At 40.4% G+C, this 18,956-nt stretch overlaps 1 protein-coding gene across 6 annotated transcripts in view; it reads left to right on the top strand.

Annotated features, from left to right (window-relative positions):
- Positions 1 to 18,956, top strand: part of LOC132385093 (centrosomal protein of 164 kDa-like) — a 288,904-nt gene that overhangs the window by 220,007 nt on the left and 49,941 nt on the right. For 5 of the 6 annotated variants that reach the window (XM_059956825.1, XM_059956827.1, XM_059956824.1 and 2 more), the window contains 3 exons: positions 5,818 to 5,916; positions 16,236 to 16,358; positions 17,770 to 17,913. In XM_059956825.1, coding sequence (XP_059812808.1) covers positions 5,818 to 5,916; positions 16,236 to 16,358; positions 17,770 to 17,913 — 366 coding nt within the window. The remainder of the gene's footprint in view (positions 1 to 5,817; positions 5,917 to 16,235; positions 16,359 to 17,769; positions 17,914 to 18,956) is intronic. The other variant, XM_059956826.1, reaches the window with a different exon arrangement.

Here is an 18,956-nt window from a genome sequence, read left to right as displayed (position 1 = left end):
ATTGCATTGCACTGCTGTAACTATATGTTATAATTATGTGGTTTTGTCAGTGTGAGTCTTTGGTTTGTCCTGTTTTTTTGTGATATAACTCTGGAGGAACATTGTATAATTTCGTAATGCATGCATGCATGCATTTCTAAATGACAATAAGCGAGGACTGAGTGTCCTCAAAATGTAATCTAATCTAAAATCTAGTGCTCTGTTTCTCATTGGGAATATTTGATAAGAAAAAGTGTGCACTGTATTCATTTCCAGCATTCATTTTGAGAATAAAATCTCAAACATCTGCGTAATCAAAGTTCAAAGTAAATGTATTCTCAAAGTGCATGTATGTCAACATATACAGCCCTGGTTCATTTTCTCGCAGGTGTACTCAGTAAGACCATACCAATTTGGATGTTCAACGTGTGTGCAAAAGACAACAAACTGTGCAAATACAAAAGAAAGAAATAATAATAAATAATTAAGCAATAAATATCGAGAATGTGAGATGAAGGCGCCAGAAGAAGATGGCATCCACAAACAAAGCGGCCAAGAGCAAGGTCCTCCAGATGGTTCATGAAATTACTTCTTTCATTTCTTTTAGATATTTTTCTTTCAAATGTGGTTCTGCTACTGTTACAGCCTGGGATCTACAGTCTGATGGTGTGTTTTTGGGACAATTGAGCAATCTGGCGCTTTGCTGTCTCTAAGGGGGTTGCATGAAGCATCCAGCCTTGAGGCTTTTTTTTCCCTCTCTCTCCCTCCCTCACTCTCTCTCTCTTTCTCTCTCCCCTCTCCCCCTTCCTCCCTCCTATGATGTGTTTCTGGTCACTTTTTTGTTGTCACTACTTTGGGTGACTCTAAATTAAGGTGGTCTGCAGATAACAAACACTGAGCTGAACTAAATATGCCTGGACCTTTTCCATTTTGTGTTTTTTGCTTATTTTTTGAAGTGGTTATCCCCTTTGGTTCAATAGCCTTATGGGTGAGGAGTAATAACTGCTCCTGAACCTGGTGGTGTGAGTCCTGTACCTTCTTCCTGATGGCAGCAGTGAGGAGAGAGAATGACCTGGGTGGTGGGGGTCCCTGATGATAGATGCTGCTTTCCTGTGACAATGCTTGATGTATTTTCCATTCAAGGACATTGGTGTTTCTGTACAGGCTGTGATGCAGACTATCAATATACTCTCCACCACACATCAAGAGAAATTTGTCAAAGATTTAGAAATCATTGCAAACTCCTGAGGAAATAGAAGCGCTGCGATGTTTTCTTCTTAATTGCACTTGTGTGCTGGGTTCAGGACAGGTCCTCTGAAATGATAACACTGAGGAATTTGAAGTTGCTGATCCTCTTCACCCTCTGATCCCCCGATGAGGACTGGCTCATGGACCTCTGGTTTTCTCCTTTTGAAATCAATAATCAGCTCCCTGGTCTTGCTGACATTGAATGAGAGGTTGTTATTGAGTCACCACTCAGCCAGATTTTCAGTCTCTCTCCTATATGCTGATTCGTCACCATCTTTGATTTAGCCTACGACAGTGGTGTCAGCAAACTTAAATATGGAATTGGAGCTCTGCTTAGCCTCACAGTCATAAGCATAAGGCGAGTAGCAGGGGGCTAAGCACACAGCCTTGTGGTGAACCTGAGCTGATGGTGATTGTGGAGATGAGATTGTTGCCAATCTGAACTGACTTGGGTCTGCAAGTGAGGAAATCAAGGATCCAATTAGACAAGGAGGTACTGAGGCCAAGGTCTTGAAGCTTATTGATTAGTTTTGAGGAGATGATGGTATTGAATACAAAGCTGTAGCCAATAAAGAGCATCCTAATGTATGTACCTTTGCTGTCCAGATGTTCCAGGGTTGAGTGAAGAGCCAATGAGATAGATGACATCTGCTGTGGACCTGTTATGCTGATAGGCATATTGGAGCGGATCCAAGTCACCTCTCTGGCAGGTGTTGATATGTTTCATCACCAACCTCTCAAAACACTTAATCACTGTGGGTGTAATTGCGACTGGATGATAGTCATTGAAGCAGATCACCACATTCTTCTGAAACACCAGGATAGTTGAAGACTGCTTGAAGCAAGTGGGTACCTCAGACTACCAAAGTAAAATGTTAAAGATCTCAGTGAACACTCCAGCCAGTTAATTAGCACGTCTTCAGTATTCGGCCAGTTACCCCATCTGGGCCAGATGCATTTTGTGGGTTCACCCCCCTGAAGGCTGCTCGCATGTCACCGCAGAGACTGAAATCACAGGATCATCAGGGGCTGTGGGAGTTTGTGATGGTTCCTCCATGTTTTAGTGGTCAAACCGAGCACAGAAGGCATTGAGCTCATCTGGAAGCGAAACACTTTTGCTGCCTGTGTTGCTTGATTTTACTTCATTAGAGGTGATGGCATTCAAGCCTTCTACAATTGTTGAGCATCCTTCGTTGATTCAACTTTAGTCCAGAATTGCCACTTTGCCCATAAGGTGGCTTTCTGGGGGTTGTACCAGACTGCTTGTAACTTCCTTGGTCACCAGACTTGAATGCTTCGAATCTCGCCCTCAGCAGATTGAGGATCTCATGGTTCATCCAGGGCTTCTTGGTTGGGGAAGATTGTGAATGATTTTATGGGACACACTCATCCACAATTGTTTTAATAAAGTCCATGACAACCGTGGTGTGTTCATTCAGATCCACAGATGAGTCCTTGAACACGGCTCAATCTAGTGACATAAAACAATCCCATAGCTGCTCTTCTGCCTCCCACAATCACCTTCCCAATCTCTGGAGCTTTGCTCTTTAGCCTCTGCCTGTGCAGATAGGGGAAGGACAGCCAAGTGATCCCATTTGCCAAAATGCAGTCTGGACAAGGAACAATAAGTATTCTTCATCTTTGTATAACAGTGGTCTAGTATTTTGGGACCTCTAATGCTACAGGTTATATGCTGATAGTAATTGGACAGGGATTTCTTTAAACAAGCCTGGTTGAAGTCCCTGACTATGATTTGAAATGCTTTGGGATGAACTGTTTCTTGTTTGGAGATGGCATCATGCAGTATCTCAAACATTTGATTATAGTCGACTGGTGGTGGTATGTAAACTGTGGTCAGGATCATGGAGGAGAACTTCCCAGGTAAGTAGAACGGACAGCATTTGATCATTAAGTGTTCAAAGTTGAGGGAACATGAGTCCGACAAAACCACCACATCAGAGCATCATCAAGAGTTTATCATGAAACACACACCTTCACCTTTAGCCTTTTCCAAAACTTGGCCAGACTGTAGTTGGAGTAACTGCATTCTGGAATGGTTCCAGAAAACTGGAAAATTGCAAATGTCACTCCACTCTTCAAGATGGGAGAGAGATAGAAGAAAGGAAATTATAGGCCAATTAGTCTGACCTCAGTGGTTAGGAAGATGTTGGAGTTGATTATTAAGGGTATGGTCTCAGGGTACTTGGAGGGACAAGATAAAATGGGCCATAGTCAGCATGGTTTCCTCAAGGGAAAATCTTGCCTGACAAACCTATTGGAATTCTTTGAAGAAGTAACAAGCAGGAGAAACAAAGGAGAATCAGTTGATGTGTACTTGGATTTTCAGAAGGCCTTTGACAAGATGCCACACATGTGGCCGCTTAACAAGCTACAAGCCCATGGTATTATAGGAAAGGTTCTAGCACGGATATAGCAGTGGTTGATTGGCAGGAGGCAAAGAGTGGGAATAAAGGAAGTCTTTTCTGGTTGGCTGCTGGTGATTAGTGGTGTTCCACAGGAGCTTGTGTTGGGACCGATTCATTTTACATTATATGTCAATGATTTGGATGATGGAGTTAATAGCTCTGTTACAAAGTTTGCAAATGACATGAAGGTAGGTGGAGGGGCAGTTAGTTTTGAGAGAATAGTGAGGTTACAGAAAGACAGATTAGGAGAATGTGCAAAGAAGTGGCAGATGGAATACAGTGTCAGGATGTGTATGGTCATGCACTTTGGTAGAGGAACTGGAAGGGTTGACTATTTTCTAAATGGATACAAAATACAAAAATCTGAGGTACAAAGGGATTTGGGAGTCCTTAAGCAGGATTCCCTAAAGGCTAATTTGCAGGTTGAGTCTGTGGTGAGGAAGGCAAATGCTATGTTGCTGTTTGTTTCAAGAACACTGGGCTATAAAAGCAAAGATATAATGTTAATACTTTAACATTGGTGAGGCCTCACTTGGAGTACTGTGAGCATAGTAAGGATGTGCTGAAACTGGAAAGGTTTCAAAGGAAGTGCACGAAAATGATTCCAGGATTAAACGGCTTGTCATATGAAGAGTGTTTGATGGCTCTAGGCCTGTATTCACTGGAATTCAAAAGAATGAGGGGTGACCACATTAAAACCTATCGAATGATGAAAGGTTTTGATAGAGTGGATGTGGAGAGAATGTTTCCTATGGTGGAAGAGTCTAAGACCAGAGAACACAGCTTCAGGATAGAGGGGCATCCTTTTAGAACAGGGATCAGGAGAAATTTCTTTAGCCAAAGAGTGGTGAATCTGTGGAATTCATTTCCACAGGCATCTATGGAGGCCAAGTCTTTATGTATATTTAAAGCAGTGGTTAATAGGTTTTTGATTGGTCAGGGGATGAAGGGAGATTGGGCCTGAGAGGAAAAATAGGCCAGCCATGATGAAATGACAGAGCAGACTCAATGGGCCAAATGGCCAAATTCTGCTCCTATATCTTATGGTCATATGGTCTCAGCACATTGGCATTTTTTTAGAAATATACATTTAATTTGCTGAGTTCCTCCAGCATTTTGTGTGTGTTCAAGATTTCTAGCATCTGCAGAACCTCTTGTGTTTAAGTTTGATTGGGTGGATTTGGAGAAAATATTACTTCTTTTCAGTGTCAGATCTGGAGGAAGTAAATCTAGGATAAAATGAACGGACTGAGTGTTAAGGAGGAATTTAATCAGCATTTAGCATTTGAGACATGGTGTGGTTGTTTTAACCACACTAAAGAAGGGTTTACTGCACATAGGAAGGAGAAGAGAATACAAGGATATCAGATGTTTGAGCTGGAGGACTTGCACAAATTGTAAATAATCGCATGGTTTGAATAAATGGTTTCTATGCAGTACAATTAAATGTAATATCAAATACAGAATATTCAATGACTAGTTTTTATCCATTAAAAATAGACTTGTTATTGTACTTGTTCTGTGCATTATATCTGTCTCCATAGTAAGTGCTAATGAGTTCAGGGAAATCGTCTTGGAAAAATAACTAACCATCATAATACAAGGAAACTAAATTAGCAAACACTGTTGGAACAGCAAGGGTGATTCTGCTTTATCTACTATGTTAATTCAGCTTGCCCGTTCGGCTGAGTGCATTTACATCCCTGGTTTTGAACAATATTCTTTGTTGAATATTGACTTACAAAAATAAAAGGATCCATTGCAGTATGTGAAAATAACTTGAAGCAAAGCTAATTAATTATGGTGGAAATGTTATGGCATTTTAGCACTGATAATTTACTGAATGACAGGTGAGCAATATGCCAATGCCAACAGTGGTTATCAGTAAATTTTATATTAGCTCCTTAATTCTGGCATTCAGAGTATTTTTAAAATTGTATTTTGTACTCCAATATTGCTGCTATGTCAAGCACAAAACCCAAAAACCATCATACGTAGCCCTCCAACAAAATAGAAGTTGCTCATAGGATGCGCATCTCTATTTGAATATCACTTTGCAAGAGCACCTTACAAAATTGAAGCACTTTTGGGTGACTTTAAAGTTAACCACACGTCATTTTGTAGAGGATGCTCAGAAAAATTTCTATTCAATTCTTCTCCCCAGGCACTTTCTAGTCTCCAGAAACAGATCAGTGATGCCCACAATCAAGATTTCCATAAAGCACAGAGAAAAATACAACAGATTGCAGACTATGAGCAAAAGGTAAGTAATTTATGTTCTCCTTATTCTTATAGAGATGGTAATACCAGAGAGGCACAAGACTGCAGATTCAGGAATCTGGAGCAAAATGCAAACTGCTGGAGGTCATGCAGCCTCATCTGTGGAAGGAAATGGACAGTTGATGTTTCAGGCTGAAACCCTTCATCTGCACTATATCTCGAAGATATAGCACACAAAGATCTCGAGTCGAAATGTTGATTGTACATTTCCTTCCACAGAGGTTGCCTGACCTGCTGAGTTCCTCCAGCAGTTTTCTCCTTGTATGGTAATATCTGAGCAGATTTTCAGCATTATTTTAAGAAAGAAAATATCTTTCAAAATGTTACTTTTCTAATAACTAAGTTCCATTTGAGTACACAACTACATAATCAATTAGCTACTATTGAGCTATAATATTTAATGTCATGTTTAAATTAATATCTGCAAACTCTGGAATGATATTTGGTGTATATTGTATAGCTTCGCATCCATTCCTTTTATACTGGGTTTTCAACATTAATTCATGAGAATTGGGTCATCTCCCCGGGGTTAGTTTTTGCAGACCAATTAGGCTTTATACAGGCCTGTCTGTCAAACTGCAATTTTGTGTGTAATACACTACTGACTAGTACCCAACCCTATTTTTATACTCTCTGTGCTCTAAGATAGCAATTGACAGGGTGAAATAGAATTTTTTCATACGAGAGAGAACGAAGACATTTATCTGCACAGTGTGTTCAGGAAGTTGATATATTGTTATCATTACATCACATCACATAGCTCTCGCACCTGTCACTGTCATTGATTGTCCATGTTCTTCTTCCATCAAGTTGAAATGCCCAAATCATTCTCTACAGGTCAGGCAACCTCTACAGGTCAGGCAGGTCTATAGAGGGAAGTACACAGTCAACACTCAGGGTCCAGACCCTTCATCATGACTGAAAAGTAAGAGAGCAGAAACCGCAGTAAGGAGAGGGAAGGGAAAGGAATACAAGCTGGTAGGTGCTAACTAAGACCAGGTGAGGGGAATGAAATGAGAAGCTGGGAGGTGCTAAGTGGAAGTGGTAAAGAGCTGAGGAAGAAGGAATCTGATCTGACAGCAGAGAGGACTATGGAAGAAAGGGAAGGAGGAGGGGAACCAGAGGGAAGTGAGGAGAAGGGGCAGCTGTCAGCTTGTACTCATTCCCTTATTCCCACCACCTTATTCTGGCTTCTACCCTCTTTCCAATCCTGATGGAGGGTCTTGAACCAAAATGTTGGCTGTTTATTCACTTGGATGCTGCCTGACCTGCTAGCATTTTGTGTGTGTTGCTCAAGGTTTCCAGCATTTGCAGAATCTCTTGAGTCCAAATCATTTTCTGTTTTTGTTGGCCAATGAACCATTTGCAAACTGCCAAACACAAATAGCATACACAGGGAAGAGCTCAAGGTCAGCTAATGCTTTCATGTTAACCAAAGCACTATGAATTACCACCAAGCCCGCCCACATCAACAGTAACAGCCCAAATATCTGATAGATATGCAAACACGAGGAAATTTGCAGATTCTGGAAATTCAAGCAACACACACAAGATGCTGGTAGAACGCAGCAGGCCAGGCAGTATCAATAGGAAGAAGCACAGTCGACATTTTGGGCCGAGACCCTTCGAACAAAATGCGTTCCACCAGCATTTTGTGTGTGTTATCTGATAGATATTCGTTTTATCAAGGGCCTCAAACTGCACCTTGAAGGAGAACTGATATGTTATATCGTAATGAAGTGTTTAAAAATTCTTGTCTGCTCCACCATTCAATCATGGCTGATCCTTTCTCTCCCCCCTTAGCCCCACTCCCCAGACTTCTCCCCGTAACCTTTGATGTCATGTCCAATCAAGAACCTATCAAGCACTGCCAATGACCTGGCCTCCACAGCTGCCTGTGGTAATAAATTCCACAAATTCACCATCCTCTGGCTAAAGAAATTTCTCCGCTTCATATCCTGAGGCTGTGCCCTTTTGTCCTCGACTCCTCCACCATGGAAAACATCCTTTCCACATCTACTCTGTTTAGGCCTTTCAAATTTCAAAAAGTTTCAATGAGATTCCCCCTCATCCTTTTAAGTTCCAGCAAGTACAAACCCAGAGCTATCAAACGTTCCTTGTATGATAACCCTTTCCTTCCCAGAATCATCCTTGTGAACTCCTCTGAACCATCTCCAATGCCAGCACATGTTTTAGATGAAGAGCCCAAAACAGTTCACAATACTCAAGGTGAGGCCTCACCAGTACCTTCTAAAGCCTTAGCATCACATCCCTGCACTTATATTATAGACCTCTTGAAATGAATGCTAACATGGCATTTGCCTTCCTCACCACCAACTCAACCTGCAAGGTAACCTTTAGAGTGTTCCAAGTCTCCCAAGGACTCCCAAGTCCCTTTATATCTCAGGTTGTTGGCTTTTCTCTCCATTTAGAAAATAGTCTGCTCGTTTACTTCTTCTACCAAAGTGCATGACCATGCATTTTCCAACATTGTATTTCATTTGCCGCTCTCTTGCCCATTCTCCTAATCTGTCTAAGTCTTTCCACAGACTAGCTATTTCCTCAACACTACTTGCCCCTCCACCAATCTTCATATCATCTGCAAATTTGGCAACAAAGCCATCTATTCAATCATCCAAATCATTTATATACAGCCTAAAAAGAAGCAGTTCCAACACCAACCCCTGCGGAACACCGCTAGTCACTGGCAGCCAACCAGAAAAGGATCCTTTCATTTCCACTTGCTGCCTCCTACTCTATACTCTAACCATGCCAGTAACTTTCCTGTAATACCATGAACTCTTAACTTGGTAAGCATCCTCATGTGTGGCACCTTGTCAAAGGCCTTCTGAAAGTCTAAATATACAACATCCACTGAATCCCTTTTATCTATCCTACTTGTAATCTCCTCAAAGAATTCCAACAGGTTCATCAGGCAAGATTTTCCCTTAAGGAAACCATGCTGACTTTGTCCTATCTTGTCCTGTGTCACCAAATACTCCATAACCTCATCCTTAACAATTGACTCCAATATCTTCCCAATCACTGAGGTCAGGCTAACTGGTCCATAATTTCCTTTATGCTGCCTTCCTCCTTTCTTAAAGAGTGGAGTGACATTTGCAATTTTCCAGTCTTCTGACACAATTCCAGAGCCCAATGATTTTTGAAAGATCATTACTAATTCCTCCACAATCTCTGCCACTACCTCTTTGTTACTTTTGATTTTGTAGCAACTTTAGTTGACCTATCCAAAACTGGATCTAAACAAAAATTAAAATCTCCACCTATTAATATTTTATCATGTGCCTCAGCCAATTTCAAAAAAAACTTCTTGTATGAATTTTGCATCATTTTCATTTGGTGCATAAATGTTCATAAAAGTCCATAATTCTGAAAAAAATTGACAATGTGTAATCGCATATCTCCCCCCAGAATCAATTATTACATTTTGTATTTTAATTGGTAAAGATTTATTAACCAAAATTGCAACTCCTCTCTATTTTGAATTAAATGAAGCTGCAATGACATTTCCAACCCAATCTTTCTTTAATTTCTTATGTTCTGTTTCTGTTAAATGTGTTTCTTGTAAAAAAGCTATATCTCCTTTCATTTTCTTAATATATGTTAAAACTCTTTTTCTTTTCACAGGTCCATTAATTCCATTAACATTAAAACTAAATAAATTAAATAAATTAATCATTCATAGTACCTTGGGAACTCTTTAAAATTCTCCATGTTGCTATGAGTCTTTCCCCAACCATCCAGGCAAAAAAGAAGAAAAACAGAAGAAAGATAACTAATATATAAGAAAAAAAAACAAAAAAACAAAATTCACTAATGTTGCAAATAAAAAGAACACAACATTACCCCCCCCCCCCATTTTACGGGTCATGGCAATCGCCATGATTGTACATGTGAAACTCGCAGCCATCGATCAGGAGCTCCTCCAGCTCCCCCGCAAAAAAAAAGAAAATATATTAGTGAAGAAAAAAAAGAGAAAATAATTAATGCCTCTACTCCCAATTAATACTCCTCGACTATTTTTTTTCCTTATAAATGTCCATCAAGTCCAACCTTGTTTCAGTCTTCATCATTAGTCCATTTCATTTCTATAATTCTTTGCTTCTTCATGGACATCAGGTAATTCTTATACAAATTTCTCTGCTTTCTGCTAGTCAACGAAAAAACTTCTTTCTCCATTATCCAGGAAAATTATCAATTTTGCTGGGTAGCTCAATAAAAATTTATAGCCCTTTTCCCATAAAGATTTTTTCACTGGATTAAATTCCTTCCGCCTCTTCAGAAGATCGTAACTTATGTCTGGATTAAAAAAAACTCTTTTCCCTTTTATTATCAATGGCCCATTTCTCTTTTTAGCACCTTGAGTAGTCGCCTTCAAGATCATTTCTTTATCTTGGTACCTTAAGCATTTTATCAAAATTGATCTTAGATTTTGATCTTGTTGAGGTCTTGGTCTTAAAGCTCTGTGTGCTCTTTCAATTTCAATTACTTGACTTCCTTCTTTCATTTCCAAAATTTTCGGAATCCATTTTTGAAAGAATTTTATTGTATTTTCTCCCTCTGTACCTTCCATAAGACCAACAATTTTAATATTATTTCGTCTACTAGAATTCTCAAGCGCATCCATTTTTTCCATCATCCGTTTTCTTTCTGCTGTCCAGGCAAGCTTATCGTATTCTATCTTTTCTATTCTTTCCGTGTTTTCTTCTATTTTTACTTCCATCTCTTTAACTTTATTATCCATCTTCTTTTGTTCTTCCACCACATTATCAAGTGTATTCTGTATGCTTCTTATATCTGTTCTTATAGCTTTAAATTCATTTGCCATATCTGTTCTTATAGCTTTAAATTCATTCACCATATCTGTTCTTATAACTTTTAATTCATTGATTATAAATATCAAGATATCTTTTATCTCCTTCAATTTCTTCTGGTTCTTCTTTTTCTTCTGGTTTTCCCAGAGTCTGTTTCAACTTCCGACTCACTTTCAATTTCACTTCCAGCCATAGTTAAAGCTTGTATTTTTGTTAATATCTGTTCATGCATACTTTCGCACATGCGTTGTTCTTGCCGTTTCTTCTTAGAGACCACCGACATTGCTGCAACTTCTTTTCCCGCAACATCAGAAGTGCCATGCACTTCGCCGGGAGGAGATCCAACTTGAGTCCGAGGCTTCGGCGAGACGGTTAGGCCTTTTTCCCCGCCGATTTGCGCAGTCTTCGAAGTAGTAGCTTTCTTCTGTTTCAGTTCAGGAGCCATATCAAAAGATAATCCTGAGTTGCTTAAAAATAGTTTCTAATAGATATTTGTTAACTCTTCTTCATTTAAACCCTATTTCATTACTTTTTACGAGGGAGCTGGATTCCCAACGTCTTGATCCTACGTCGTCACGTGACGCCCCCCTACCACTACCTCTTTTAGAACCCTAGGGTGCAGTTCACCTCATCCGGGTGATTTATGTACCTTTAGGTCATTCAGCTTTTGGAGCACCTTCTCCCTTGTTATAGTAACTGCACTCACTTCTCTCCCCTCAACATCTGGCACACTGCTAGTGTCTTCCACAGTGAAGACTGATGCCAAATGCTCATTTAGTTCATCTGCTATCTCCTTGCCCCCTCCCCCCCATTATTATTTCTCCAGCCTCATTTTCTACTAGTCGTATATCCACTCTCATCTCTTTTATTTTTTACATACTTGGAAAAGCTTTTACTATCCACTTTGATACTGTTTGCTAGCTTGCTTTCATATTTCTTCTTTTCCCTCCTAATGATTCTGTTAGTTGCTCTCTGTTGGTTTTTAAAAACTTCCCAATCCTCTACTTCCCACTAATTTTTACTTTGTTGTATGCTCTCTCTTTTGCTTTTACATTAGCTTTGACTTCCCTTGTCAACCATGGCTGTACTATTTCACCATTTGTGTATTTCTTCGTTCTTATAATATCATCTGTCCTACACCTTCCTCATTTTTCCCAGAAACTCACACCATTGCTGCTTTGCTGTCATCCCTGCCAGCAGCTCCTTCCAATTTACATTGACCAACTCCTCTCTCACAGCACTGTAATTTCCTTTACTCCACTGAAATACTGCTATTTCCTTTACTGTAAGATCCCTAATCGCCTCCAGTTCATTACATAACACCTAATCCAGTATAGCTGATCCCCTAGTAAGCTCAACGACAAACTGCTCTAAATTGCCATCTCCTGGGCATTCAACAACCTCACTCTCTTGAGATCCATTTCCAACATGATTTTCCCGATTGTCCTGCATGTTGCAATCTCCCATGGCTATCATAACATTGCCCTTTTGACATGCTTTTTCTATTTCCTGTATAATCTGTGGTCCACATCCCAGTTACTTTTCCCAAGGTTTAAATTGCCTGGCATTAATAGTAACATAATATTATTACATAGAACAATTCAGTAACAGTACAGGCTATTCAGCCCATGATGTTGTGCCAACCATTGAACCTACTCCCAGATCAATCTAACCTTTCCTTCCCCACAGTCCTCCATTTTTCTTTCATCCATGTCCCTATCTGAGAGTCTCTTAAGAGTCCCTAATATATCACCAGCCCTGTCAATGTGTTCCATGTGCCTTTCACTCTCTGAATAAAAAAACCTTACTACTGACATCCCCCTTATACTTTCCTCCAATCACCTTAAAATGATGCCCTCTCGTATCAGCCATTTCCACCTGGGAAAAAGATGCTGGCTGTTCATTCTATCTCTGCCTCTTATCATCTTTTATACCTCTATCAATTCACCTCTCAAGCTCCTTTGCTCCAGAATGAAAAGCCTTAGCTCACTTATTCTGCCCTCATAAAACGTGCTCTCTAATCCAGACAGCATCCTGGTAAATCTCCTCTACACTGTCTCTAAAATTTCCACGTCCTTCTTGTAATGAGATGACTAGAATTCCAAGTGTGGTCTAACCATGGATTTATAGAGAGGTAACATTACCTCGCGGCTCTTGAATTCAATCTCCTGTCCACTGAAGGCCAACACACCGTTGCCTTCTTTTTTAAAAAATTTTTTTATTAGTTTTTCAAAACATTTTACAAATTAAAAACCCCAAATCCCAATGAGGAACATTAAAACAGTGCAAAATTAGGCATACAATAACAATATGCTACAAAGGAAGAGAATTTAGCAAAAAAAAAGCACCTGAATTAAAGACAAGTAAGCTTAGTGTCCTCCCCAAGCCCCACAACACAAGAAAAAACAACAGCAACTCCAGACCAACCACAACACAATATAGAGAGTGTAAGTCAGGACAGCCAAACTCCCAGACTGTGAATACACTCAGCAACAGAGGGAAATAATGCCTTCTACCAGAAAAAAAAAAGGAGCTGAAAGCAAGGGACCGAAGAGAAAAAAAAACCCTAGTCAAGAGGAAGGTTATGAAAGTACTCGATAAAAGGTCCCCAGACCTTATGGAACTTTAGATCCGAATTGAGCCGTTGCCTTCTTAACAAGTCTATCAACTTGCACAGTAACTTTAAGGAATCTATGGATGTGGACCCCAAGATCCCTCTGTTCCTCCACACTGCTGAGAATCCTGCCATTAACCCTGTATTCTGCCTTCAAGTTTGACCTTACAAAGTGTATCACTTCGCACTTTCCTGGATTGAACTCCATCTGCCACTTCTCAGTCCATGTTGTTAGTATCCCAATGTAACCTATGTCAACCTTCCACATGATCCACACCACCACCAACTTCCACATCATCTGCATAATTGTTTCTGTTCATGCGTAGCGGTTAGCTCAACTCTTTTACGGCTTGGGGTGTCAGAGTTTGGAGTTAAATCCCACCATCCTCTGCAAGGAGTTTGTACGTCCTCCCCATGGGATGCGTGGGTTTTCTCTGGGTGTTCGAGTTTCCTCCCACAGTCCAAAGATGTACCAGTTAGTTAGTCATTGTAATTTCTCCTGTGATTGGGCTAGGATTACATCAGAGGTTTTGACAGCGCATCTCGATGGGCTGAAAGGACCTGTTCCGTGCTGCATCTCAATAAATAAAAATGAAATAAGCTGTTCCCTTTTATCCTTATTTTTCTGCCATACTTGTGAATTTGCCCAGTGTTTTTTGCCACACTGGTGCATCACCTGAGTCTTCAGAAACATGAAAGTAAGCTGCTGGAGGAACTCAGAGGGTCAGGCAGAGTCTGTGGAGGAAAAGGGAGGGCCGATGTTTCAGGTCAAGACCCCTGTCAAGACAGAATGTGAAGAGGAGATGGTTAGTATGCAGAAGTGAGGGGAGAGTGGTATGATGGGACCTGACAAGCCAAGGCAGATTCAGGTGAAGAGGAGTTAATAGGCAGGTGGAACCAAGTGAAGGGTACAAGTAGCAATAATGACTAAGAGGTGATAAATGGACTCAAGAAAGGTTACAATTTATGGAGTCTGATAAGAATAGGTGATGAGTGGAATCAGATAAGGGAAGGATGGTGGGCAGATAGGAATGGAAAGGGGAGAGGATAGGGCACCAAGTGGGTTGTGTATGTTGATGATGGACAGATGAAATGAGTGGGATGTATGAGGAGGGAAATTGGGTAATAGAGAAAAGGAGGGTGATAAGGGAATTTGGTAAAAGGGGGTGTGTGAGAGGTCCTTTGTGGATGAGTAGGGGAAAGTGAAAGAAATAGGCTACCTGAAATTGAAAATCTCAGTGTTCATCCCATTGGATTTAGACTATATGGGCGGAATATGAGTTTTGGCCTCATTCTAGCAATGGAGGAGGCAAGAAATAGGCAGGTTGCTGTGGGAGGGAAATGAAGATTCAGAAAGTCCTGAAGTCTTGAGACATGATGACCAAAAGCTTCGGTCTGTCAACTTGTGAGCCCATTGGGAAAATCGAATGCCCGATGTCTGCAAGTCCAGTGGAAGCTGTTCTATCTTGGGGCTAGAAGCCTGTGTGTGAGTGGGTGGGTATGTGGGAGGGGGTTGTTTTGCAGTTATTGTTTAGTTGCTTTTGTTCTGTTGTTGTCAATTGTGTTGTTCTGAACTTTGTGAGCATACTATGTTGGTGCTAGAATGTGTGGCAACACTTGTGGGCTACCCTCAGCACATCCTCAGGTAATGAGGTAACTCATAGATTGCTTTATGTACATGTAATAAATAAATCTAAATTTGAATCTGAAGATGGCCATTGTGGCTAGAGCGCAAGTGCTCAGTAAAGTGTTAGTGATTAGTCTGCGCTTAGTCCCATTGATGTAGAGGAGGCTTCCTCAAGAGCACTGAATACAGGTTGGAGGTGGTGCATGTGAATCTCTGCCTCACCTGGAAGGGCTGTTTTGGACCCTTAATAGTGATGAGGGAGAACATGTAGGAACAGATGTTGTACCTCCTGTGGTTGTGGGTAAATTGCCTGCGGAACGGGAGGGATGGACAACTTAGCTACTTCAGATGGAAAAACAACATAACAATTTTTCATTCTCATCTTCATGCCCATTATATGAAACACCCTCAGGACTCTTTTGGAGTAATATATAAAATATTTATATGGTTTGTGCTGAGCTTCAGATACCTGAGGGTGCAAACTGTATCAGATGTAACATTCTATTTCAATATATGTTTCTCCTCAACTCCAGCATGACTACAAACTGCAGCAATTTATTCAGCAGCCTAACTAGATTGAATAGTCTAACCACGTGTTTTCTAACCAAGAGAAAAGGAGGCGTGCTGGACTAATTGCAGAGTTTTGCTGCAAAAGCAGCATATGCGTGGGAAACATTTGACTCCTTTCTATTCTTTAGCATTCCATAAGACTGACCAAATAGAATGAAATTAATACATAGAGTTCACCTATTCCAGCTGTTGCCTTTCAAGTTTCAAAACTAAAATTTCCAAGACCAAGGCAGTTAACTTATCTTGGTCTCCTCTGTAGGCTAGGAAATACAAATATATTTAGTGACTTCAATAAAACAAAATGTTATCTCAAATTTCAGTTGAGACATTGGGCAGCTAAGATGCAAAAAATACTGCCTAGTCTGCAATCTTATAATGCTGGTTGGGTATTTTGACTGGTGTTCAGTCCCTATATCAGAATGATGCCTGTTTTACTGATTGATACTTGATGCTGACTTTCAAATGTGCTGTGAGTTCCTGCATGTTCTTCCCTTGTTTGGCTCTGCATGGAGTTTATTGCTCATTGCAGTAATTTTATTGCTGAAAGTGTTGTTAACCAGAAGTTGCCATAAATCTTTTTACATTTCGAGTCTTTTCATAAAAACTGTGTTGATAACAGTTTGATATTTGCTTTATGCTATCATTGGTGATTGTAGCTGAGTAATTTGTTGAAAGAAAAACGTGATGAAGTGGAGAAAGAGCATGAGAGGAAACTGGAGCAGCTTAAAGAAGAACACCAACAAACTATGGACAGAATTAGAGAGGAATATGAAGAAAAGGTGAGAAAACATTCACTTCAACCATCCGGACTTGAATCAAGTTCCTTTTTAATTCTGTTTAATGTGTGCAGGATTTGCTAATAAAGTAATTGGATTGAGAGTCGGGATCTAATCAGTGGTTGGGATTTGAGAGAAATGAATCCTGTTGAACATGTGGCCCTATCTCAGTCCTTATTTATTGTATACAGACAGACCCTTGGTTATGACAAGCTTCTGTTCCTGAGAACTGTTCATAACCCAAACTGTTCATAAGTTGGAAATAAACAAGAACAGGGTCATGGTAGCATAGCAAGCAGTTAACGAATGCTATAATGGCTCAGAGAGTCAAGAGCTCAAAGTTCAATTCCAATGCTATCTGTAAGGAGTTTGTATGTTCTTCCCATGACCACATTGGTTTTTTTCCACAGCCCAAAGCTGTATCAATTAGTAGGTTAGTTGGTCATTAGTCACTATCCTGTGATTATGCTCAGGTTAGTAGGTGGGTTGCAGGGTGGCATGGCTCATTGGGCAGGAAGGGTCTGTTCTATATCTCTAATTTAAGAAATAAACAAGTACGGTGCATGGGGAAGGATCACAGATACAGCATGAGAACAGAAAGTGATGGGAGTACATGTTGGCACAAGAAGAGCTGTATCCAGCTAGCCTTACTGACCCAATGAGTCTGCCCGGCATTTCCAGCTCTTCTGGGCTTGATTCAACCCCCAATTATCATGACTGAATGGAGTAGATGGGGATAGAAGGTACACTGAAATTTCCATTCCCACCCAACACCATGGAAAGCATATTTTCCAGACACATCACTGCTTGTTATTCAACTGCATGAGACCACAAGAAACTACAGAGAATTGTAGACACAACACACACATTCCAAAGGCCAGCTTCCCCTCTATGGACTCTGTCTGTCCTTCTCGCAGCCAGCATAATCAAAGGCCCTACCCACCCTGGGCGTTTTCTCTTCTTCCCGTCCCATCAACAGAAGATACAAAAAGCCTGAAATCACATTCCACTGGGCTTCTTGCCCACTGTTATAAGGCTGTTGAACAGTCCCCTGGTATGATAGACTCTTGACCTCACAATCTTCCTAGTTATGGCTTTGCACCTTATTGTCTATCTGCACTACACTTTCTCTTTAAATGTAATACTTTATTCTGCATTACTGATAGTTCTTCACCTTGTAATACCTCAATGCACTATTGTAATGAATTGATCTGTATGAACACTATCAAGATAAGTTTTTCCACTGGACTGTGCTACATGTGACAATAATAAACCAATTTAGCAAATTTACCAAATCCATTATATTTTTCAGCATAAAATTATAAATAAAGACTTTTTTATTCCAGTATTACTCTGTGTTTCCCCATCCATCACTTTGCTTGCCATATCAAGTTTCTTCATTCATATTGTTCAGGAGCGACAGCAGAGAAGTAAACTGCTAAAGCAGCTGCAGGACGAGCACGAGCGTCTAACCAAGTTTCATGAGCGGGAGATTTCAGTTCTTGGTCAGGAGCTGGAGCGTCAACTCAGTGAGTTGCAAAAATCATATGAGAAAAAAGTAAGAATGGAAGCAGCTTCTTATAATACACTTCTCATTAACTTTGCTACCCACTTTAAGGAATCATATGAAGAACAATCCAAATGAACAACATTAGCAGACAAAATACTTCAAGGGTTGTTGTTGGGTTGCTTGTTGTTTGGCATCTTTGTCAATAATCTTGATGATGTGATAAACTAGGTCAGCAAATTTGCAGATGTCACCAAGTATGGGAGGGTAGCAGACAGCAAGGAAGACCATCAAAGTTTGTGGCAGGATCTGGACCTGAAAAATGGCAGATGGAATTGATTGTCGACGTGTGAAGTGTTGCACTTTGGGAGGACCAGCCAGGGTAAGACTTACACAGTGAATGGTAGGGCACTGAGGAGTGCGATAGTATAGAGAGATCGGGGAATGCAGTTCCATAATTCCTTGGAAAGTAGCTTCACAGGTAGATAGAGTTGTGAAGAAGCTTCTGGCACATTGGCTTTCATAATTCAAAGTATTGATACAAGAGTTGGGATGTTATGCTGAAGTTGAATAAGACAATAGTGAGCCCTAATTTGGAATATTTTATTCAATTTTGGTCACCTGCTGTACCTACAGGAAAGATTTGATAGAGGTATACAAAATTATGAGTGGTATAGATGGGGTAAACGCAAGCAGGTTTTCCACTGAAGTTGGGTGAGACAAAAACTAGAGGTCATAGGTTTAGGGTGAAAGGTGAAATATTTAAGGGGAACCTGAGGGGTAACTCAGAAGGCCAGTGAGAATGTGGAACAAGATGCCAGCAAAAGTGGTGGATGTGGGTTTAATTTCAACATTGAAGAAAAACTTCAATAAGTACATCAATGGGCAGGGGATGGAGGGCTATGGTCCATTTACGGGTCAATGGGACTAGGCAGAATTACAATTCATGTATTAAATGGGCCAAAGAGCCTGTTTCTGTGGTATAGTACTCTATAATTCTATGTGTTGAATCTGTTTCAGATATTTTTCAAGTAGGTTGATCAGTAATTTCACCTCAAGAGCACTTGGGTAGAAACCAATTCTCAGTTGTTTGT

Source organism: Hypanus sabinus, chromosome X2 (genome assembly GCF_030144855.1).
Source record: "Hypanus sabinus isolate sHypSab1 chromosome X2, sHypSab1.hap1, whole genome shotgun sequence".
In the NCBI taxonomy this organism is placed as follows: Eukaryota; Metazoa; Chordata; class Chondrichthyes; order Myliobatiformes; family Dasyatidae; genus Hypanus; species Hypanus sabinus.
This window is presented reverse-complemented; position numbering and strand designations above follow the sequence as displayed.